Source organism: Thalia democratica, chromosome 4 (assembly GCF_965202585.1).
Source record: "Thalia democratica chromosome 4, ktThaDemo2.hap1.1, whole genome shotgun sequence".
Lineage (NCBI taxonomy): Eukaryota > Metazoa > Chordata > Thaliacea > Salpida > Salpidae > Thalia > Thalia democratica.
In genome coordinates, this window is record NC_139168.1 from 12,217,551 (window position 1) to 12,241,880 (window position 24,330).

General features: G+C 24.9%; 1 protein-coding gene across 1 annotated transcript; it reads left to right on the forward strand.

The window, feature by feature from the left end:
• Nucleotides 1-15,886: 15,886 nt before the first annotated feature.
• On the forward strand, nucleotides 15,887-19,418 carry LOC145833018 (phenylalanine--tRNA ligase alpha subunit B-like). Its single transcript, XM_082940221.1, has 6 exons — nucleotides 15,887-16,081; nucleotides 16,553-16,651; nucleotides 17,159-17,481; nucleotides 17,826-18,057; nucleotides 18,410-18,531; nucleotides 18,968-19,418. The coding sequence occupies exons 1-6, from the start codon at nucleotides 15,887-15,889 to the stop codon at nucleotides 19,416-19,418; spliced, it is 1,422 nt and encodes a 473-aa protein (XP_082796347.1).
• Nucleotides 19,419-24,330: the final 4,912 nt, after the last annotated feature.

Here is a 24,330-nt window from a genome sequence, read left to right on the forward strand (position 1 = left end):
TAAAATATGCATAAATCAGATATTAAGTAAGATTTTGACAATTAAATCATGTTTCACGCTTTTAATTATATAATAACTGAGTCAATCAACTTTAAAACTTTAGTAATGTTTAAATAGTCAAACAAAATCGCCTACAGTAATATGATTTTTGCAGTATAAAAGTTTTATTTTCCTTAAATTAATGTCTAATACTAATTTTGCTTTCCTTCTACAAAATTTTAAAACAGTTATTTTGCAAGAAAAAAAAAACACAGTAATAATTTCAAACAACTTAAAATTCTTAAAACAATATTTTATTAATTTCTAGGTTTGCTACAGATAAAAGACTTCTTTTTTGTGTAAAACTGTTAGAACTTTTATGACATGTGACGAAAATGTTTTAAGTATTATCAAGTTTACTAGTTGTTTACTTACTGCAACTAATTAGGAAATTTAATTAAACACGATGTATTAATAAAACTGCATTTTAGCAGGAAGCACTCTGTTAAATTAGTTAAAGCTAAGATAGATAGGAGTAAAAACTAACGATGTACAACAACTTTAAGATCATTTAAAGTTAATACACAAGACAAATATAGCTTCTTAACAAGTTGTTCTTATAGTTGTGAACATAACTGTTATCTATTTGTAGGTATATCAAAAAGAAGTAAAGCACAATACTATTATTTTAGATCAAGATAACTTTTTTAAAGGGTAATCAAGGTATTAGTATTGTCATCATTTATTCTACTTTCTATTTGAAGCAGTTAAAACTTTAACTTTGGTAAATTCATAAATTATTTTTTTTAAGTGGCATAAGTTTAATGTTAGTACTGTTAACTTAAAAACTTGAGAAATTGAGTAAAATTAAAAAATAATCAGGATTACTATCAATTTTTTGAAAATGTCTAAAAAAAATTTTATTTTAGTTTTTCACGAAATTTTTATAACTATTAATTTTTTCTGTTATAATAGTGCCTTCTTTCAGACAAAATATATTTTTATGAAACCTTAAATTTGTATGAACTTTTTTAGATTTACCTGACTATTCAAATGTTTCATAAATTTATTATCTTGTACCATTTGATCCTTTGCATAAATATTAATGTTGTAATAATTTAGTAGTTATCCAGTATAGTTAGGTGTTTTTAAATACTCAAACTCAATATTTTAGTTTAAATAGTAATTAGATTATAATGTAGACACTTATTTCTTTTTTGAATGAGATAAATTTAATAATACTAACTTCTTTGTTATAGAACAAGTAGAAATCTTAAAACATTTCTGCTACTTATAATAATCTGCAGCTAAAATAAAGTTTTGTTATTAATGTTTTCTATAAAGATTTCTAGTTAGTTTCAGACAAATGATTAAAAAGTTTATTAGTATGTACTTTGTAACTTGATTTGTCAGTACTAATTAGGTAATAAAATCAGAAACAATTTGATAATCATACTTTGTATTTGCTTAAGGTATTCAGCGAAACTAGTTGTACCCAAGAAACTTAGGAGTAAAAGCTTAAGTTGTAAAACAGGTTAAAGATATAATAAGTTTTCACAAATTAAGTCTAGCATCGACATAACTTGTCCTGGAAAAATTTAGATATCAGTGTTGTGTACATGTAACAAATTTATAAAGTAAGGCACGGTACTTATGTTTCAAAATAAAAGTACTACGTAAAGTGAAAGTATAAAAAAAATGATTGTTACATTGATTAAATTATCTATTTGTACCAAGTGAAAAACTATTTTCTATTTTTATTTCTATGTGTGTTATACAAGTTTGATATTCTTATTATAAAAATTTTTATTTTGTTTTAAAACGAAATAAAATACTTTTCTTAACACTTTTAAATTACCAAAGTTAGTTTGTTAGTTTTTCATAAAATTTTTGTTTACTGCAGGGACGTAGCTAGCTCTAAAAAGTTACGAATCTGCAAAAAACAAAAACAAGAATAATGTGTGATGACGTCATAACGGAAATAGAGTAGTTTTAACTACCTTTAATTTTATATGAAAGTGTGCAGTTTTGTTAAAAGGTTAAAAATAAATTGAGTGATCAAGTATAATGAATAACTGAATACAAGGCAAGTTGTACTGCTCTTGACCCCCTATAATTCTTTATGTGTTGAAACTTTTATAAGCCTATAAAACCTTTCATTTAAAACAAAAATATTGATTAAGAATTTAACTTTAATAGCATTAATGATAGGCCTAAAATATATAACTTTTAAAACAGTTTCCCCACTTCAGAAAATGTTAGCAAAAATTGTTGCTTTTATTAAAATAAAAATCATAAATTTTAGGAGTTGAATAAAGAACAAAAAGGATATAAAATAAAAAAGTTCTCAACATTAGATAAAATTCAGATGTACAATTACTTTATTTTGTCAATAATAATTCATAAGAAAGGAAGAGTACACGTCTTTGTAAATGTTATTACTAGCTTTAATATTTAAACTGTAAAAAAGAATAAAACATTTTCTTATTAAAAAAAAAGCTGTTAAATAAAAGCTGTAAAAAAGAATCAAACTTTTTTTATACAAAATAAATTTGTTAAATAAAACAACTTAGTTAAATAACAACAAACCTTGAATATTAAACATTAATATTTTTCAGATACAATGTGAAACATATAAATAAACTCAAACATAAAGATTTTTAAACATAAAATATATTAGTTTTTTTTAAAACTTGTTATGAATTTATAATACAACTATACACTTGTTAAAATAAATAGTACTAACTTATTCTTTTTAATCTTAGATTGAAAAAGTTATATAAAACTTATTTTAAAACTTTTTATCTTTTATCAAACATAGATTAATGAATTAAACTGATATATTTTTAAATTTAGTAGACCACTCTGCAATTTCTAAACTTATTTTAAAACAACAGATACAACCCATATTCTTGATACATTTAAAGAAAATACAAAATACAAAAATATTCATATTGTAAACAACAATGCTTGTAGATAAAAAATTTGCAGTAATATTTAAAAACAAGTTGAAACAAACTTTATATTTTACATAGTTTTCTGAAAACATCATTCAAAGAGCCTTTTCTTGAAGTACTTATCTGGAACTCATTGTAACAAATTGAACTTCAGAATGATTTACTTTCTTAATAGCTTTGGATTCTAGTGTCAATGGTATCAAGTGGGTGGTTTTACTTTCAAATGATATTTGCATAATTTTAACCTTAGAAAACTTAGTTTTAAAAACCTGTGAAACAACTAAATTTGTTAAAATCCACACATAGTGTACAAAGTTTACAGTAGTAATACAAATAAAACTCAAAAAAAAAATTTCAAAATGTGAAGCTAACTATAAAATACTAATGATCTAACTTAATTTTTTGTAATTTTGTAAACTACTTAACAATTTTTAAAATAGAGATGAAAAAAAACAGAAATAATGAAAAGCATTTGAAAGATGGGAATAAAACCAAAATCTCTGAAAAAATCTTCATATAATAAAACAGTATGCATAGAAAAAAAACTCATTGTAAACAAATAATATAACAATACAAGTAAAAAAGGTATTAACAACAGCTCTACCCTATGACTAACACTAATTCCAGGATTTTATTTTTGAATTTTTCTTCTTATTCTTTGAGTTAAGACTAACTTTTCAAATTTATCAATGTTTTTTTACAAAATTGGTTATAAAAAAAAAATATATTAAAACTAGCTAGCAAAATCTCATTTTAATCTAGAAAAACATCTGTTATGACATTATTAACAAACCTAAAAATGTCCTTAGTTTTTCGAAGAAAAAAAAAAAAAAACTATACTGAGTCAGCTTGAGTTCAAAATAAAACTCTAAATATCCTAGAGTTATCCAGAATACTTTGAGTTTGTGGCTACAATGTATAATTTAAATCTTTTAACTTTGCTAAAAAATGCAATAAAAATTTTAACTAAGGTAAGAATTTATAAAATCTTTAAAACCAATTTTAATTAAAAAATAAAGTTCTAAAATACAATAAAAATTTTATAATTTGTTTATATTAATCTTGAAAAATATAAACTTTAATTTACTAAGCATTTATAAAATCTTTAAAACAATTTTTAATTAAAGACAAAGTTCTAAAAATAAAATATTAATTTGTTTATATTATTCTTAAAAAATGTTTTTATTATTGAGTTTTTCAATTTTTCTTATTTTTGCAAGCTATTTGTCTTATTGTGTTATTTTTTCTGATTTATTAGATTCTAATTTTGTAGATAAAACTTCAGGAAATGAGATTATTATTATTGTTTCAAAAGTTTTTCATTTTTGTATATTTGTCAACCACAGGGATTTAATATTAAAACATTCAACTAAGAGAGTCAATTTGATTTAAAGCAAAAGTTAATTCTTAATGTTACTTTACTTTGAGGTTCATCTATTCTAAAATTCATTTTGTCATATATCTTCTATCTGTATTTGCTCTTTTGTAACACAAATTAATGTAAATTTCAAAAACTGTTAAGATCTTTTTGACACACCACAAAAATTTCAATAGTAACAGATCCTCTCTCACACTTACTTTTTTATTTTCTCACAACATTTAAACCAAAACTACAGCCTCGAAATGGATTTTTTTACAATAGTTTACTATTTGATAATAGATTTTTACACCAAGCTATTTGTATACAATTTAGATGTATTCAATTTGTTAAATATTTACGACACTAAAAGTGCTAGAGAATTCGTAAAAATAAAATTATTTCTCAGGAATGCAAAACTAAGTATAAACGAATACTTGAAGCTAAAGAAACTCAGGTCTTAAAAGCTGAATAACCGAAAAAAAGCGAGTTTTTTCGCACAAATGTTTTCTGTTCTGTAAACGTACCAAGCTACGTGCTAGTTTACTGTAACATATTTTTTTAATAACTTATTTGGTTACAAAATAATTGTTATAATTATTACTCGTACTCATAGAAGCCAAATGTAGCTGAAACGCGGAAAATTTGTTAAAAAATGAGCTATTTTCCACAATAGCTGTTAGCTTAGCATAAACCTCTTTTAACCTAAATTTTGATTTTTATAGCAGAACGGCCTTTAGGGGCGCCACATAAACGTAAAGGGGAATCCCGTTGTACAAAATATTTTGAAAAATAATTTATCAAAGTTTATAAACTGTAGTAACAATGCTTGTAACTACAAGTTGTTAGGTTTAAAATAATAAATTTAAACTGTGACAAGTTAAAACATTATAAAAAGTTCTAAAGGAACACTGCTCTTAAAATAAATTAAATTTGGAAATATTTAAAAAAAGCTCATGCTCATAACTTTTATAAAAAAATCATCAGTATTAAAAAGCCAATTTTTAGTATGTTTTAAAATCTCAATTAGTTATATATATATTTCATTTTTTCAGGTAGAAAATTAAATAATGTATTTAAATGTTAATTTAAACTTATTTAAACTTTTTTATATTGTTTAACGAAAATAAGACGAAATATTATCAGCAAAATATTAAGCTTAGTAAGTTGTTTATGAAACATTGCCAAATCTTTAATTACACTGAAAATACAACTTTTTTAATTTACAAAGTGTTCAATTTGATGTTAAGAAGCAAAATAGAGGGTGAAGTAAATCTGATGGTTGTCTACCATAAAAAATTAAAATATCCTAGAAATAAAATAATAAATGGTGATTAAAGTCTTAAAATACTTAAAGATTTTGATCAAAAAGTTTTCTTTTTAGTTTAATTCTTGTATTCTATTTTATATATTTGAATGTTATAATGAATTTTTAAATGAATTGATTAAATTTCAAATTACTATGTATTCAAACATAAGTTTATCATTTTTTCAAAAACGAAAATAAGGTTTAAATTTTTTTAAAGTTTTTAGAAATGTCTCTTTGACTTAATTTTTGCACATTTTTGCTGGTCACTATTTACTCAAAAAAAAACAACAGATTGAGTCTAAATGAAATGTGTAAATAAGATTTCTTGAAACAACCTATCTGCAAAATTTAATTTAATAATGCCACGCATTTTTAAAGTCTAGGACTGTTTGTATAGTAGCCATATAAAAAGTAGCCTACAAATGTTTATAATTGTGTAACCATTAAAATAATAAAATTGGTTAACCTGTGTTATTAAGTTAGTCCCGTTTTATAAGCTAACTCTTATTAAAAATATTTTTAAAGACTCTCCTTTTAAACAACAACTGTATACTTATTAATTATTCAAGAATTAGCTAAATGACTTTAGACTAGTAAAAAACATTTTACGTATTATTTTAGAACTTAACAGTTATATAATGTTTTCTTTTTAATATTTTACACTTTATTTACTCTATTTAGCTCTTCTTTCATTTCTTAAATAACTTCTTCTGTTATTTGATAAATATTTTTGTTTCAGTTTTGATTTTGATAAATCATGTTTTTTAAGAATTCTAGAAGTTATGATTTTATAGCTTAAGTTTAAAGTGTACAAATTTTTCTAAAAACAGCTGTGTTTAAATCAAAATCTAAACAATGTCTTTTATTCACTAAAAAAAATTAACAAAGTATTATGTAAAATAATCCTTAGAAATCTAAAAATAAGTTTTGTGTAATAAGTATATTAAAATGGTAGTTAAATAATTTATCTTAATTATCTAATTGTTATAAAAAGGAATCATTAAGAACAGTTTTAATAAAATATTCATTAAAAAAATTTGATGGATTTGCTTCATTAAAAAAGTTTTCAGCTCACATTTCCCATATCCTACAATATATGAGCAAAAAATAAAATTATGTCTTTTAAAGCATTCAAATAGTCAATGAAAATGTACATTAATTTTTGTGGTGGACTTTAGATAAAATGATTGTGCTAAAAATTAATGTTTCAGTTTTAAAATTTGTTTGTATCATGTAGAAATTTCACATCAGTAGATTAGTTTTTTTATAGTATTATCCATAAAGTCTATAGTAAGATTTTTTATACAACCAAAAACAGTTTCAATTAACTTTTAAGATACATTCAGCTAAAAAAAGTTTCAGATACATACTGTCTGTGGCACTCTTAGGCTAGTATGAACTTTTTTTGAAATCTCATGCTAGTGTTGATTTTTAAGTATCTCATACCAGTTTTTATGCCTTAATTATTTCTTATTTCTTACAAATATTGGATTTAAAATTTCTTCTGTATTTATTTAGGTATCTTTTTGTATTTAAACTTAATTAGTATTATTTTTATTCAAAGATTTGCTAACTAAAACGTTTTGTTTCTATTTTATTATAAACTCTAACTAGTCTAAGGTAACACAGGCTGACTATTTTGTCTCAAAGAGTGGCAATTCTTATTATTATTATCTCAGCTAAATTATAATTACTTCAACTTAGTAGTTAGAATTGTTAAAAGCAAAGTATACATTTGTAAGTTGTTTAAAAAGTAGGAAAAGCATCTATCTAACTAACTAATGAATTTTTATTAAGTATCAAGTAAAAAAAAATATTTAATATTTATTTTAATAGCTTATTACCAACAAAACAATGTTTTACTCCTATATTTGCATATAGGAGATCCTCCGTTGTTGTTAAATAATCTGAAAAAAAAATTTGAACAAATAAATGGAAGTAAAATAATTTCAAAAACAAAATATTGAGATAGGCATTTAAGTCAAGAACTTTAAGAAAGTAACAATATTAGTAAAAAAGTATGTACAATTATGATTCCCAAGATTTATTTAATCCAAAATACCAAATAACTAAACATAACATTTTTTGACCAAAAATAACATATAGACTTATATTATAGTAAATTTCATTATCTTTCAGATGCTTTTTTTAGATTTTAAAAATATTAAGTAACTTTTTTTTTATGACCGGTTATATAAAGGGTTGTCTTGATAAAGGGTATATAAAGGGTAACTTTAAAGCCGTTTTTCTCGAGTTTTTAAAAACGGGCTTTAAAATCTATCTTCTCCTTCATTTTTCAAGCAATCTTCTTCAAATTTTCAGGAAATGTTCCTTACATTATGAGAAAAAAAACGTTATTTGTGAATTTTAATAATTTAAAAAAAATAAAAATTTTATGACAAAAAAAAAAAAAAAAGTGATTTTTTATCAAAAAAAAATTTTTTTTTTCAAAAAAAAAGGTATTTTTACTTGAAATTTTTTGAAGTCACAAATAACGTTTTTTTGTTGTTGTATAAAGAATAGACTGTAAAAGTTTGAAGAAGATTGCTTTAAAAATGAAGGAGGAGATAGATTTTGAATGCATTAGTCTTTTTTCGCCGTTTTAGTTTTTCCTTCCCCATAAGGAACCTGTTATGCGGCCCGACTTTGGCCGGTTATATCTCAAAAACTAATTCGAATTTTTAAAAACGGTAAAAAGCAACTTGAAGCTTAGTAAAAACTCTATAAAATAAGATCAACTTGTAAAAAACATGGCCTACCCCCCCTATGGCCACTTTTTAAAGTGATGTATGATAAAAGATTAATAGTTTCAATAAAAAATTCCTCCTTGTATGGTTTTTTTTTAAATTATGGTGTTATTTTTTAGACAGAAAAATTAATTAAGTGGCTTAAAAATAAAAAACAGTTACTGTTTAAAGCAATTTGTTTTAATTGCTTTGGAGTTTCTTTATGATTTAAGCCAACTTTACAATCTACAATGTTATTACTGATGTTTTTTCTACTTATTTTTATTAGTTAAGAGTTTATTTAGTTTTAGTCTATTTAAACTATTTTTTACATTAAATGTAAAAATTTACTAACTTAGTATACAAACTTTCTAAAAAAAATTAGAAATAGTAAGCAGTTTTTTATTCAGTGTTTCAACTTATGAATTGTTGGTTTTGTTAAAACTTATTATTTGTCTTCTTGATTTCTGATTTACTAGTTTTTTAGAAATGCTTAAACAAATCAGTTGTATAAACCAAGCTTATGTAACATTTTAAAATATTTATAAATTCATATTGTATTTTTATTAAACATCTATTTTCGTTCAGATGTTTAAAAATAATTGAATGCTTAAAACTAAGTTAAGTTTTTACCTCGTACCTTGGAAGTTTTGTTTTTTAATAGAACATTTTGATATTTAGTATTTTTGATCTTAAAATTCACTTTAAGCTGTATCTTTCTTTCAATTTTCTTCATACTTAATTTAAAGTTATTCATAATTTTTTATCACCAAAGCTTTTATAGAAATGAAATTTTGAAACTACAAAAGTAAGCTCTACTTTTTATGTGAAAACTACCTTTTAGAAAAAAATAGTGTAGAAATTTTTTAAATCTATTTGATTAGTCTTTTTAATTTAACAGTAGATTATTTGATGTTTTTTGACCTTTTTCTTATTAATTTTTCAAATTAATACCTGAAATAATGACAGAAAACATTTAGTTATGAAGCTTAAATAGTATTACCTATTGTTTTTATGGTTTAGTTTTAAGAAGTACCAATAGAAGCAATTTAATTCTAATAGCTTTAATCCATTTGTTTTTCATTATTATGATGAACAAAAAAGATTAAAAGACCAGCTTAAAATTTAAAATAAATTCTTCTAGGTGTTTTATATTGTAAAATAAGTTTTACTGTTTATAAGATGTCTTTTTTAGTTATGTAAATAGTTTTGCAGGTTTTAGACAGTGAACTAGCACAATTCCTGCAATTAATATTTCTGCAATTGCTTTTATTTGTTTTTATTATTTATATTTTTTATATGTTGACTATGATGAAGCTTTAGTTTTTAATATATTCTTTTTAGCTAGTTTACCGCAAAATTTTTCAAAGTTACTTAATATATTTTAAGTATTGGAAAAAATACTTAAATTAGCTACAAAAATTAAACTTTAAGCTAATGAATTTTTTACATTTAAAAGTTTTCTGTATCCTAATATTCCTAAAGGTAAATGTACTGAATTTTTATACGTCCAATTATTAGAGTTTTTTTTTTTTTTAAAGTTTATCCAAAAATTCTGTACACTGTAGGAATATGTACAAACTAATTAAACAAAATAGTTTTTTGTTTTTAAAATTTATTAAAAAACTGATATATGACCTTTTCATTAAATACACTTACTAAACTTCACTTTGTATTCAAAACAAAAGTCTAAAACTGTATAAATATTACAGTTCAATATTAAATTAATGTATTTTTAAATTACTCTATTAATAATAAAAAAAAAGCTTTTATCCAATATTATCGTTAAAATTTAAACCAACATCTATTACAAAAAGGTTACATACTTTGAAGTTACTGTAAATTATAAAAAAAATCATAGTCTAAACATTAAGTACAATTTCATTTACAGATTTTTAAAAGAGTCTTCTTTTAATAAAAATAGAAAAACAATCTTATAATTTACTTTTTTTCAAAAAAAAGTGTTTATTACTGCTATTTTGAGACTGAATTTACAGAAACATAAAACTAAAGTTCTTAATTAAGAAATGATTTCTTTGATTAGAACATTTAAAATTTTTACGTTTAGTTTTTCTTTAATTTTCTAGTGTTTTTATATATTTATCTAAATTAACTAGAAAAAAATTACTCATTTAATAATAATATTTTGAACAAATATTAAACTTAAATTCACTTAACTTAAAATTGAAAAAGTTACATACTAAGCAATTTTTTTTAATTTTAAATCCAAACTTAAACAGCAGTGCGAACTCAATATTTGCGAATTTAACCGACTGTGCAAACTCAAAAAACGCGAACCTAACTGATAGACTTCTGCATTTGAAAATTCTAAGTATGAACAAAAAACTGCAAGCAATTTATAAATCAGCTAAAAAATGATACCGGAATTTGTACTTTTAGTTTGCAAGAATTATTCTTTTAGTATTTTACTATAAAGAAGTTAGTATAAAGAAGTTAATTTCAGTAAACTGAAAGTTAATAAGAATAGCACTATAGTATAGTGTTTTATTTGTAGACTAATTCATTTACCGAAATTCAAAGAAAGCCAAACTTAGCTCTTTGGCGATACTTAACGGTTAAAAATTTATACATGTCAATTTTCCTATATAAGTTGAATGAGGGCAAAAATAGCCGAAAAATTCTGGCAACTATGCGTACTATTACCATTTAAACTTAGGCAATTTAGAAGCTATTGTTTAATGTTTTAAGTGTAAAGGGTGGCAACCCTTAACGTTTTTTTATTATATATTTGACTAGTTAAGACAAATTAAGCGTTTTCCCATAAGTAAACTTTGTGCCGAATGGTTTTGGCAACTGTGGTAACTTGGCAACTAAGGTATTAAGGGAATCTTTTTTAAGTATGAGTTTACTCAATACTTGTGGTATTTTACTAATTTTTTGAATAGTGAATATTAAAACAACAAGATATTTAAGCTTGATTTCATTGCATGTATCATTTGTAGCTTGGAGAGTTGTGAGCAACATCTTTTAACCTGGGTTGCTTAAATGTTTTAAAACTCAGGACAACTTGAAAATTATTAATACCTCTGGGTAAGTTAATGTAGTACTGGTTAGTTTTATTTTCTATGCACAGGTAACTCTAACATATGTGGTAGTTTTATAATTTTTTGGACATATTAAGATAAAATAATGAAAAAAAATAAAGAATTTTTGCAGGATATTTAACATTTATGATAACTCAGGAAAGTTTTTGTTTTAAAATTTTACAGTAAGTTATTCTAGAGATTTTCTCCAAATAAATAGTTTAAAATCTTATAACTGTTATGTTTTTAAATAGTTATTTAAAGAAAAATTTTAGAACAACTTACTTTAAAAATAAAACTATGCTTGATTTCTTAAAATTTTCTTTGATCCTTAGTCAATTTTACAATTATCAGGATTGCAATTTTTTAAGTCAAAAAATACTTCTTTTACAAACAAAAAATATCCTGAGTTATCATAAATGTTAGAAATATTTTTTTAATTTTTATAAATAGAATTTTTATAAATATTTCACTCAATTTGCATAAAGTTTCAAATATAAAGAAATTATAAATCTACTTTTATACAAAATTTTATAAACTTTAAAGTAATATTTAAATTATCAATATTCTATCATTAAACTTGTAAACAGTTATTTTAATTTAACCATGATATTTTTAACAAGTAGCAAATACTTTATAGAACAAGTTATTTATCATAATTTCAAGTTAGTTAAAAAACAAAATAGTTATAAGTTTTACAACTAACTTGAAATTATGATACATAACTTGTTCTACAAAATATTTGCTACTTGTTAAAAATATCATAGTTAAATTAAAATAATTGTTTACAAGTTTAATGTTAGAATATTGATAATTTACAAATAACTATTATGTCCTTTAAAGACTTTTATACAAAGTTAGAAGTATAATTCCTTTAAATTTAAAACTTAATGCATATTGAGTAAAATATTTAAAACAATTTTATTTATAAAAGTAAATAATTATTCTTAAAAGTATAAAAATTCAGGCAAAAAATAAAATGGCGCCGTATCAATAACATTGTCAGTGTTTAAGAAACCAAAAGACCTCGGAACTCTGATTTAATATAACTTATCTGATTTTAAAAATTAATAGACCTAGTTTAAACATTTTTTGCAAGGTTAAATTAGCTTAAAATTTTCAAGATTAATTTTCTGGATTCTTGACTACCATTAAAAACATTTAAAAAAATTCTGAAGAAAAAAATACTAAATAATATTTTACCAAGAACTACATTTATTTAAATTAAATGCTGTTGAAATTTAATTGATGTTTTGAATATTGAAATAACAGCATAATTTTATGGCACTAATATATATTAATTTGTAGCTGATAGAGAGTCAGGGTTGCCACTAACCCAGAATACTCAGGATAGTTTGTTTTTTTTAAACTCAGGCAAAGTTAGGATAATTCAGACTAGTTTATTTTTTTATATATTAAGCATCACTCAGGCCAGTATAGTGTCTTCTAAAAGACTCAAATAGTTTTTGAAAAATTTAAAAAACCTTAGTATTTTTTTTTCTAAATCTTGAATGAGATTTTGTTGTTCCATATTCTATAGTTTGATGTTTCATAACCAAACAAGTTTAAACAAATAATTTTTATTGAATTTGAATTTTTTTTTATTAAAAAAAGTAGTCTAACAATTATTTGAAGCACTTTGAATTTTCAGAATGACACAGGACATAATAGAGTAAGGTCATTCAGGACAGTTTTAAGCAAGGTTGCCACACACTCTGGATACTCAAGTGTAAGGACAACTATAATTATTTGAATTTCTTGTGTCTACACACTTTAACTTAGGTTAGTTTGAAATTTTTAAACAAAGGATGACTCAAGACGACTCAGGTAAGTTTGGCTATTTTATAAAAAACTTAAATGAACTAGTATATAACCAATTTTATTTCATTAATAAAAATCTTCGGCCACTATAAAAATTCTTTCAAAATAACATTTTTTAGTTTTTGATCTAAAATGAGTTTTAGTTGTTTCACTTTAAAACATATTGATATTTTTTACTAATTTTATAAAAAAAAATTTTGCAGACTTTTAAAACAAGTTTTAAATTTAAAGTTTATTGTAATATCAGAAATTTTTTTTTTTTATACTGATATAACATGTTATAATGCTTATATAGCTGAGCGGCGATTTGCGTACAGAACTTTGGCAACTATGGTTTTAAATAAGTATTTTAAGTATGAATATGGTTAATACTTGTGTTATTTTACTAATTTTTTGAATAGTGAATATAAAGCAACAAAATATATTAGCTTGATTTCTTCTCAATATATCAGTTGTAGCATGGAGAGTTGTGAGCATCATCTTTGAGGCAAGGTTGCTAAAATGTTTTGAAGCTCAGGACAACTTGAAATTTGTATACACCTCAGGATATGTTAATATAGTTCAGTTTACTATACCCAGGATGTATCAAACCTATGTGGTGGTTTTATAAATTTTTGGATATATTAGTGGATTAAGAATAGTTTTAAGGATTTTTTGAAAGTTTGGATTAAGAAGTTTGTGTTCTATATTCAATATTTTAACATTCAGATCCAAATTGTCCAAAACTTTTTTTTTTTGAAAAATTTAGTAAAAACTTATTTAAATTTTATTTAAATTATCTGAAAGGACTCTGGACAGTTTTAATTTAAATAAGAATATTGAATTTAAATTATAATTAAAAAAGTTTATTCAATTAAGTCCATTGAAATAAAAAAATTATGAGTAAGATCTTTAAATATAAAAGTAATAATAGAAACTTTTTTTTTTTGAAATTTTAGTACAGTGCAGGTTTCTAAATAAAATTTTCTGAATAACTTCATAGTTCTTTATTGAATATTTTAGTAAGTAAAGGTAAATTTTTGCAACATTACTACTATTTTAACTATATATTATGTTATTATATTAAATATTACAATAATGTTTTGCAGGGTAGTCAAATAAATTTGGCAATTTTTTTCTAGCTATTCAAAGCTCCTCCAGGTAGAAGTAAACACTTTCTCACTTAGTTTAAAGTTTATTAAAATTTAAAACTGTTAAACTGTTTAAAAACATTGAAAAGTTACTGTAATGCTACTTTAAAAGTCTTTTTTAATAAAAGAAATTGTGATGACTAAATATATTTATCTCTATGGTCTATATTGCAGGTTTTCCCAAGTTATTTTTTAATATTTCTAAACTTCCAGATTTTTTTAGGTTTTTTAGTCTAAATTGTCAAAATCCAGGATTCCAGATTTTTTGGCAAACCTGCTGGTTTAGTATTTTACTAACATTTTTTTCTTCATATTCATTCCTTTTATCAAACCTCCCTTATAATTTTACCAAGATTTCTCATTAGTATAGTTAAGTGGTTAGAAATTTTATTTTTAATTTTGTTTTTTAGTACTGTCAGGTAATATAATTAAAAAATTAAAACTTTTTAAAACTCTTTAGTTATAACTTTAATTCACGTATTGTGTTTTTCTTTTACCGTTTCCAGTCAAATGTTCAACTTGATCTGTTTATATAATCTTGAAATATACTAAAGTTTAAAGTAAATTTTGCTTAAATCTAGTTAAATTTTGTAACCTTATAACACTAATAGTCAATCTTATGTAATCAAACTAACAATTTATCTTAAATTTTTCTTTTTGACTTAAGTTAATCATTTTATTAACTCTAAAATTTAATAACATTAACAGTTAACCTAACTTACTCTCTCTCTTTTTTTATTTATTGTTTTTGCCTATATAAAGTGCTTGTCATTGTTTTTTCAAAGCCTGAATAGAACGACTACAATTTTTTTTTTGAAACAGCTGTATCTTGACAGAATAATCATTTCCACTTTAATTTAATTACATTAATTTTAGTTACTATTTGAACCAGTTGAAAGTGGAAATTTAAATGTTATCTTTATCAAATTTTATGTTTGTGATAAAAGTTTATTTTTGTTATAATACAAATTTTAATATTTTTTAATACTAAATAAACTAATTTAAATACCTATTTAAACTGTTTTGAAAGTTAATTTGCTAGCTTTGTCATAAATTTTCTAGTTACTTAGGTCAAACAATGACTTTATAATTTTATACTTCTACTCTTAGTGCTTAAACTTAGGCTATTAAAAAGTTACTGTTTAGTGTTTTTAATTTAGAGAGTGGCAAACCTTATAGATTTTTTATAACATATTTAACTAATTAAGACAAAATTGTTTTTTTCAAATATGTAAACGTTGTGCCGAATCCAAAGATAATACCTAGAACAGCCCCTAGATAAGCGTAATTATTTAAATATATTTAAGTAACTAACAAATAAATAACAAGTTTAGAAACAAACCATTCAGAATGAAAGAAAGTGCGTGTTAATTAAAAGTTCTGTTTTTTTTTTCATTTAATTAGTTTAACCCTGGAACAGTAACTTACAGATAAACTATTATTTTTTCTGTTATTTACGTCTAAGTTGATAAAAGAACTAGCATAACAAAAAACTAAATAAGCTGTTGTTATCACTAGACTAAAACTGAAACAATAATTTTAGAAAAACTATTATAACTAATAATGGAAGCCGAACAACTCCTCAAAGCGCTCAGCACCACCGAACAGCTCCAGTCTCACGAGTACGCTCAACAGATCAACGTTGATCCTCAAGCGGTGATCGGCTGCATCAAGAGCTTACAGTCCCACGGGGAAGACATCGTGGAAGTGAGACAGACTCAGATCAATGTGACCAGGCTCACTGAAGAAGGAGAAAAGGTCGGTTGTTTTGTTGGTAAAAAATATATTGAAAGTAGATTTAATTATATTCTGTTGATTAAATAACAAAATAATGAAGTACATACTATCTTGTGTTACATGTAAAGCACTAAATAAGAATAGTATACATTCTAAAACTCATGAGTTGAATTTTATTGTAATAATCTTTTAACGAAGTTTATTGCTATTTTCACTAATAACTTGTTATAAATGATATCTTGTATAACTTGTATGATTTCAAATAATTAATTATAGTTCTCAACTTAACTGTGAGAAAATAGTTACAAGAATTTTATTTTAAAGCATTTATATTATTAAAGCAGATGTCTTTAAATAAAGCAATCCTAACGATTTTCGGTCTGCTAGGCAAAACTGATTGTTTAAAGTTTGAACTGTTTAAATTTCTGTTATTTTATAATTTAAGGTTAACATAATAACTAAGTCTTGTTTATGCTTAAATTAAATTTTCAGATGGCTGAAAAGGGTAGCCATGAGTATCATTTCTACCAATCAGTAGTTAAAGGAGATAGTACTATGCAAGACCTAGAAGCAAGGCTTGAACAATTAAAGGTAATTTCAGTTATACTCCATAAACTAAACTGTTCTATTGTTTAAAACCTCAAATTTATCTAATTTGAGTGCTTACCTTAACAATGTCACTACTGTATAAACTTCACAATTTAAAACAAAACCTGTACTGTATTCTACAGAAAGACTTGACATATCTAATTAAAATACTAAGTTTAAAGAAAACATAACTATATAAATAAAATTTATTCAATATCTATTTTACAGTTCAATGAAAAGGAAATAGACACTATAAAAACAATTGGAAAAAACAAAGCACTGCAGAAGGGCTTAATTAAATATGAGAACAATCTTTACAGTAGAAAAAATGAAACAACCCAAGATGATACAAAAAACAAACTAATCATGATTAAAGAAGGTTGATATACACACTACATTTTTTTTTATTAAAGTTATATCTTTTTATAAATTTGACGTATAACGTTTTAAAATTTAAGCACCAACATGATATTTATACATTTCAATAAAGTAGACAAATAATGTATTAAGTTGTATAAAAGCATAAAGCCTAATCAATTTTTGTATAAAAAGAAACTTTTGTTGATTGTTTTACACACTTTAGGCAAGGAACTATCCAAAAAGGATATGAAAGAACTGAAAGCGAGAAAGCTCGTTAAAGTGGTGACCTTGAAGCCGTTCGTTGTGAAAAAAGGTTCGAATTTCAAGCTGAAGCTGGACAAGCTTGAAGCTGAATTGACGGCTGAAATGATAGCTGACGGGAGCTGGGAAACAAAAAAGTTCAAACCACTCAACTTCGACGCTCGACCGAGGAAAATCACCAAAGGTGCTTTCCATCCCCTTCTTAAAGTCAGGTGAGTGATTTTTTATATTTTTTATAACATGTAGTTTGATTTGTATATGTAAAGTTTAAGTTATTTTAAAATTTTTTATTTTTAATATTGTAAAAGGAAAAAAGAAAACGCTTTTAAATTCAAAAAAGTTTGAGTTGCTATAGTTAACATTATCTCAAGGCTTTTTATAACATGTAGTATTATTTAAGTAGCTAAATTAACAACATTAAAATTTCTTACTATACTAACTTATTTTTAATTAAAAAAAATGTTTTTTTTATTTTTCTAAATTTTTTTTTTTATATATTTAGCTAACACTAATGTACTTAAATCTTCTTAAAAATTTAACCTGATATTTGCAACAGGGAAGTGTACAGGAACATTTTCCTGGAGATGGGTTTCACGGAGATGCCGACCTCCAACTACGTGGAATCCTCCTTCTGGAACTTCGACTCCCTGTTCCAGCCGCAGCAGCACCCTGCCAGGGACGCCCACGACACCTTCTTCGTGGACTCGCCATCGACGAGCAACAATTACCCGCAGGATTACATGGAGAGGGTGAGGAAAGTGCACAGTGAAGGAGGGTTCGGTTCACAGGTGAATATTTTTACTTGTTATAAATCACATGTTTAACTAGTGTAAGGAAAGTAGTAAATCTCGTATGGTAGTAAGTCTTTGTTTATTTTATCAGTGAACTATTATCTTTTTTATAAATCACTTATTTAACTAGTATAAGGAAAAAAAATGTGGATGCTAGTCTATACTTTTTGCATTGAAGTTTTAGAAATTTTACAAAATCTAGGCAATGTAAGTTTTAAACGAGTCAAAATATTGACTGCGTTATCTATTGTGATATTAGTTTGTATTAATTAACACTTCCAAAGTTTAAAAATTGTCATAAAGCATTAGCTGCTTAATAATTAATGTGGTAATTTGAAAATAATTTTAGGGATACGTTTACGAATGGAAAGAGGAAGAGGCGCGGAAGAACATTTTGAGAACTCACACGACGGCCGTAACCGCAAGAATGCTGTACAACCTCGCTCAACAAAAAGAGTTCAAACCCGTCAGGTAGGAATTAAAATAATAATTTTTGTTTAAATGTTTCAAAGTCTCTGTTACTTTTATGTTTGGTAATAAAAATTGTTTTTTCAAAATGTCCCTTAAAAGAAATTGAAAAAACCTATCATTAAAAAAACCTAAGACTTTTTTCTCAACATCTTCAACTCCAGAAAATCTAGCGTAAATTTCAAACTTTGAAATCATGGAACCCCTTTGGCCCCTTTGCTGCTCATGGCCCCACCCCTGTATATCTGTCTTGGCCCAAAGGTTGCCACTTGTCTACTTTGGGAAACCCTGTTCTAAGTTTTTATAGTTGGTATGATGCGTGGTAACATTAAAATATTATTAACCTGACTTGTGAATAGTGTTGTATAACCTGAGTAAAAAACATAAAATATTTACGTCTTATCATCTAAATAATGTAAAATAAAATAAATATTTACAGACACTTTAGTATCGACCGCGTGTTCAGGAACGAATCTTTAGACGCCACCCACCTGGCAGAATTCCACCAGGTGGAGGGCTTCATTGCCGACCGGGGGCTTACCCTGGGCGACCTGATGGGAACCCTGAAGGAGTTCTTCAGCAAGCTGGGAATGGACAAGCTGCGCTTCAAGCCCGCCTACAACCCCTACACCGAGCCGTCCATGGAAATATTCGGCTTCCACCCGGGGTTGCAAAAGTGGATGGAGATCGGCAACTCGGGCGTGTTCAGGCCCGAGATGCTGCTGCCCATGGGCCTGCCCGATGACGTCACGTGCATCGCGTGGGGGCTGAGCTTGGAACGGCCGGCCATGATCCTGTGCGGGATCGACAACATCCGCTCCCTGTGCGGCCACCACATCGACCTGAAGATGGTGCAGGAGAATCAGCTGTGCCAGATGGACATACACTGAAACGTATTTATTATATTAGGTGCATTTATGTTAGGAATTGTTCTTTTATTCGTTGTATTTCAAAACTAGTTGTTCTATATTGTAAGGTGTATTTTTAATAGGCGTGAAACTTTAAAAGAAGTTAAAAATTAGTCTTTCTTTGTATCAATGAAATAGTATTTTGTATTTGGAATTTATAACTACATGCATTTTATACCTATCTTTTTTTTAACAAAGACAGAAAACTAAAAGAATTACCCACAAAAATTCGCGCTCAAAATGAACAATTGACATAAGTTTTGCGCGCAAAATGAACATTGAATAAAAATTTGTGCGCAAAATGAATAATTAACAAAAAATTGCGCGTTAAGAACCATATCAACTAAATTATCAAGTTTTAAACATCAATAAAAAAAAAAGTGACGTTGGTCTTTGCATATCTTAAATAATTTTTAGATAAAATACTTAAGATTTTAGTTGAAATGACAGTTTTAGAGCAGTTTTTCAACTTTCACAGCAATAATAATGAAAATAATTTTTGAACAATACAAAAACAACACTACAATGCTAAAAAGACATGTAAAATTAACCTGATTAATGAAATCATATTAAACTAACATTTTCCGAACATTTAAATAAATATATAATATCAGTACCATGCAATCGCCAAGCGTGAGAGAATTTGCATTAATATAACCACACAGTTATAAATACAAAATATTCAAAATATCATACTTAAATTTAAAATGATTAGCTTATTTAATTAAAAATTAGGTACAATTAAATAGAATTAACAAAACTTGCAAAACTGGTTTACTAAAACTTTAAAAACTTAGTTTTAAATAGTTTTTACACAAACTTTTCAAGCACCTTAAAGTTACTTTAGACTTTTCATTTTAAGGTTTGAGTATAACTACTTCATTTATTTTTATATTTCAAAAAATCTAAATCTATCTAACAAGAGAGCTTTTTACCTAGATTTGTAAGCACTAAAAAATATAATAACAACAATGTAACCAAAATTTTAAATTTAAGTATTTTCTATAGGTAAAAAATAAAAGCTTGACAAAAATATTTAATAGGTTAATAATTTAAGCTTAACACAATCGTTTTTTGTTTTTAACTTTTGAAAAACTTTTAGGATTTAGTAAAAAAAAATGATAAAACTTAATATACGTGGTTATTATAAATATTCTAAAAAGTATATTAAAAACATTTTTTTTTTCATAAAAACTAAATTATAACTTAAAATTAATCTTCAATATAAACTAACTATACTACATAATAATCACTACTTTTAACACGTTGGGAAATCGATCTTAATTTTAATGTTGGCTATTTGCGTAATTATAACAATAAATTATAATTTTAAAGGGAGTTCTGAAATATTACAAAAAGTAATGCTTATGCCTTATATTGCAAGTTAGTGCTATTAAAGACACTATTTTCAATTAAACAATAAACGCTTTTGTATTTTTGATGGGTTTTTTACTTATCTCACATAATACTAATACACTAATCTCAAACTAACAATATTAACTGAAATATTAGTTTATACATATTTTATAGTCAATAGGTTAAATTTATTTACTACTAATCAGATGTAAATAAAAAAGCTCCGGTATTTGTAAAAAAAAATATAAGTTTTAATTTTACACCAGGGAAAAAACTTGTGTACATATTTAAAAAGTTATTTTTTATTCATAGTTTTTTTTTTATAAATTTATTTTCTTAAGTATTTTATAGTTTATAAATTTTCAAGCTTTGATATTAATTATCTTAAGTTAGTTTTGAACAATTATTAACGTCGTATTTGTATTTGTTAGAGCGTTAACAAAACAGACAGTGCAAGCATGTTAAAATGCTAGATTAGTGATAAATATAATTCAAAATGAATTTTAATGAAATTCTTAGTACTTACACACTAATTACTAGTTAACAAACTTTTTATTTTATTTTTATTTCTTTATTTTATGGTAAAAAAACATCAGTCTCAAACTCTACCCCTTGCAACGATAAACGTTTCTGGGGAAAAGTGAGTGTGTTACATCATATGTAATTTTACCTGCCCCATTAATATTTAACTTTAACTATCCTAAAATAAATTGAAAATAACTACTGTAAATATCCATCTCATTTAAATAATTTATAACAGATCAACATGTTTGTAGTCAATAAATAATTTAAAAAGTATTTCAGCTACATTACTTAATGTTGGTTCAAAAGTCATAACTATCTGTTTTTGTTGTTTCCAATCAAATAATGTGTATAAAGCTTTGTATATAATTATCATAGTGTTTTTAAAGTGAAGAAATTAAAATAGTTAATTGTTGTTATTATTTTTGTTTATAATCATGAAATTTGTGCATAATAAAAATTAAATTTGTTCATTGAAATTCACATTTTGAAAACACAGATCACTTCAGGATTCCATAAAACGTACTGTTTATCAATTTGAGCAAAAAAAATCCTGGAATTTTATTTTATTTTTTTAAATGCTTGAATACAATAATCTTTGGAAAAGCTGGAATTAATATTTAACAGTTTTAATACAAGAAGTTCTAAGTTTTAGCATTTTAAGACTTAAAATATGTAAAAATTTTTGTTTTTAATAACATTAATTTAATCTGTAATTGGATATTGTCTGAAGTAAACAAAAGAGGCTTTACTTTTAAGGTTTTATAGTATTTCACTACTTTCAAAAAAAAAAAGAAAAATAATAATATTTTTTAACACACTGACAAAAAACAAAAAGGTTTATAACTTTCAACTTTAATGTCTAATTTAAAGACTAAAGGAAATTATGTAATAAACATAGAACTCTACACAGTAAAAACTCAAAAACAACAAAAATTAAGAGACAGAACAAGATAAATTTTTCATTTTCAAAATTTGTTTTGACACTACTAAAACAAAACAATTTATTTGTCTGGGCACACAATGCAGCCTTCTAGAGTTTGTTCAATGATATTGTGTGGTTGGTATTTGAATACTTTGTTGCAACCAATACTTGGTGGAGTTCCCAACATTTTAAAAACAGTACTACTGAAAAGCCTTGCCATGGACCACGGCCATATCAACTCTGTACACAACTTACAAGGTAGTGTTACAGTTGTGCTTTTTCTGCCACTTTTTAGTGTTGGGGCTCCCTCAAGATTTATTTGGCGAAGAGGGAGATGGGACAACACTGACCTAGGCTTGTCTGTTTTGGATTTTCAGTTCGACATTGTTCCTGAGTCCTTTCTGTTCTTTGTTGTTCTTGCAGATTTTATCGCTAATTTTTGCGGGACTAGGACCAAGTGGACCAATCTTGGGACAATAATTGAAATGGCTCCAACTTCTTCTCCAGCTACAACTTTGATGACATCTTGAGATTGTGTGATCGATTATTGTAAAACAATTGTTACAACAAGTTATAGTATTTATAAGAATTATTAATTAGTCAACTGGTTTTACATGTTGCACAACTTATCACCACTAGCCAGAGAAAAGACCAGCTCTGTGTATTGGCTTACTTTTTTTTGTAGAAATTTCTTTCATATGTTAAACATAGATCTTTCAACCCACTATTACATAGTCAACACACAAAATCTTGAATGTTGAAATTTAGTTATTAGGTTTGTTATACAAATTGAATTAACTTAAATAACTTTAAACAAATTATAGATTTGTATAGAAATATAGTAGTTTTTAATGAATAAGCTTTTTTTTATCTTGTATTTAGTTTTTCACTTATAAAAGACACTACTATACTTGTGTTATTTTATAAAATGCAGAAGAAATCCAAAATCCAATAAAATCTCCAAAATACCAGTGGCCACCCTGTATATGTAGCATCTGTAATTCTATATATAAAAATTCTACTTTAGTAGTTATATTAACTTTACATGTCAGGGTAAACCAAAATTATAATAAATTTTCTAATCTTGCTGGTACCAATTTTTGATTATGTATGTATTAACTAGTGGATTTTGATTGTGCAACTTTCAACTATTACAGTTTTTAATAAGTTTCTCCAAATTATGAAGCAACTTTTAGTTTTTGTATTACCATTTTTTTAAATTTATGTTTTAAGACATAAATTTAGTTTTAAGACCATCTCAGGGTTGCCACAGGCTCAGGAAACCTCAGGCTAGTTGAAAACTTTTTGATTTTTTAAAACCTCTGGCTGCCTTGGGTTATTTTTGTATACTTATTAAGTTTAACTAAATATAATTTAAAACATGCAAATTAAGGGCATAGGAGGGATAAATCACCTTTTTCACAATTTAATCTTATTTTATTGAGTTTTAACAAAGCTACAAGTTGCTTTTTACAGATTTGTTTAACTCAAAACAATGTTCCTTGCATTATTTAAGAAATTCTATTAGAACAAAATTTTTAAAAATTAAAAAAATAAAATTATATGATTAAAAAACAAAAAAAAACTTTTTTTGTTTAATTTGATATAAAGGTTTTGTTTTTGATTTTTAAAAAATACTTTTCCAACAGAATTTTTTAAATAAAGCAAGGAACATTTCCTGAAAGTTTAATATATTTATCTCTAAAACCAAAGGAGAAGATAGATTTTTAGTGAAATAGTCTTTTTTTGTTGTTTTAGTTTGAGCCTCCCATAAGAAACTTATTGTTGCCTCAAACTTTGACTTACTATACCTCAAAAACTATATTAAATTTTTTAAATATGTAAAAAGCTTCCTGTAGCTTAGTTAAAACTGTATAAAATAAGATCAAATTGTGAAAAAAGTTATTTACCTAGTTTCAGTGAGAAAGACTCAAACCTTTTTAAGTATAATAAACACTAAATTCACATTTATAATTATATGTAAATAATAAACACTAAATTCACATTTATAATTATATGTAAATAATATACTAAAAATTGAGCAATAATTTTTTAGTTAGTATAAAACCTTAATTAAATATAAGTTTCTTT

Coding starts and splice junctions, on each gene's coding strand:
- LOC145833018 (XM_082940221.1), top strand. CDS start 15,887: ATGGAAGCCGAACAACTCCTCAAAGCGCTCAGCACCACCGAACAGCTC. Junction 16,082..16,552: donor TCACTGAAGAAGGAGAAAAG/GTCGGTTGTTTT, acceptor TTAAATTTTCAG/ATGGCTGAAAAGGGTAGCCA. Junction 16,652..17,158: donor CAAGGCTTGAACAATTAAAG/GTAATTTCAGTT, acceptor TAATGTATTAAG/TTGTATAAAAGCATAAAGCC.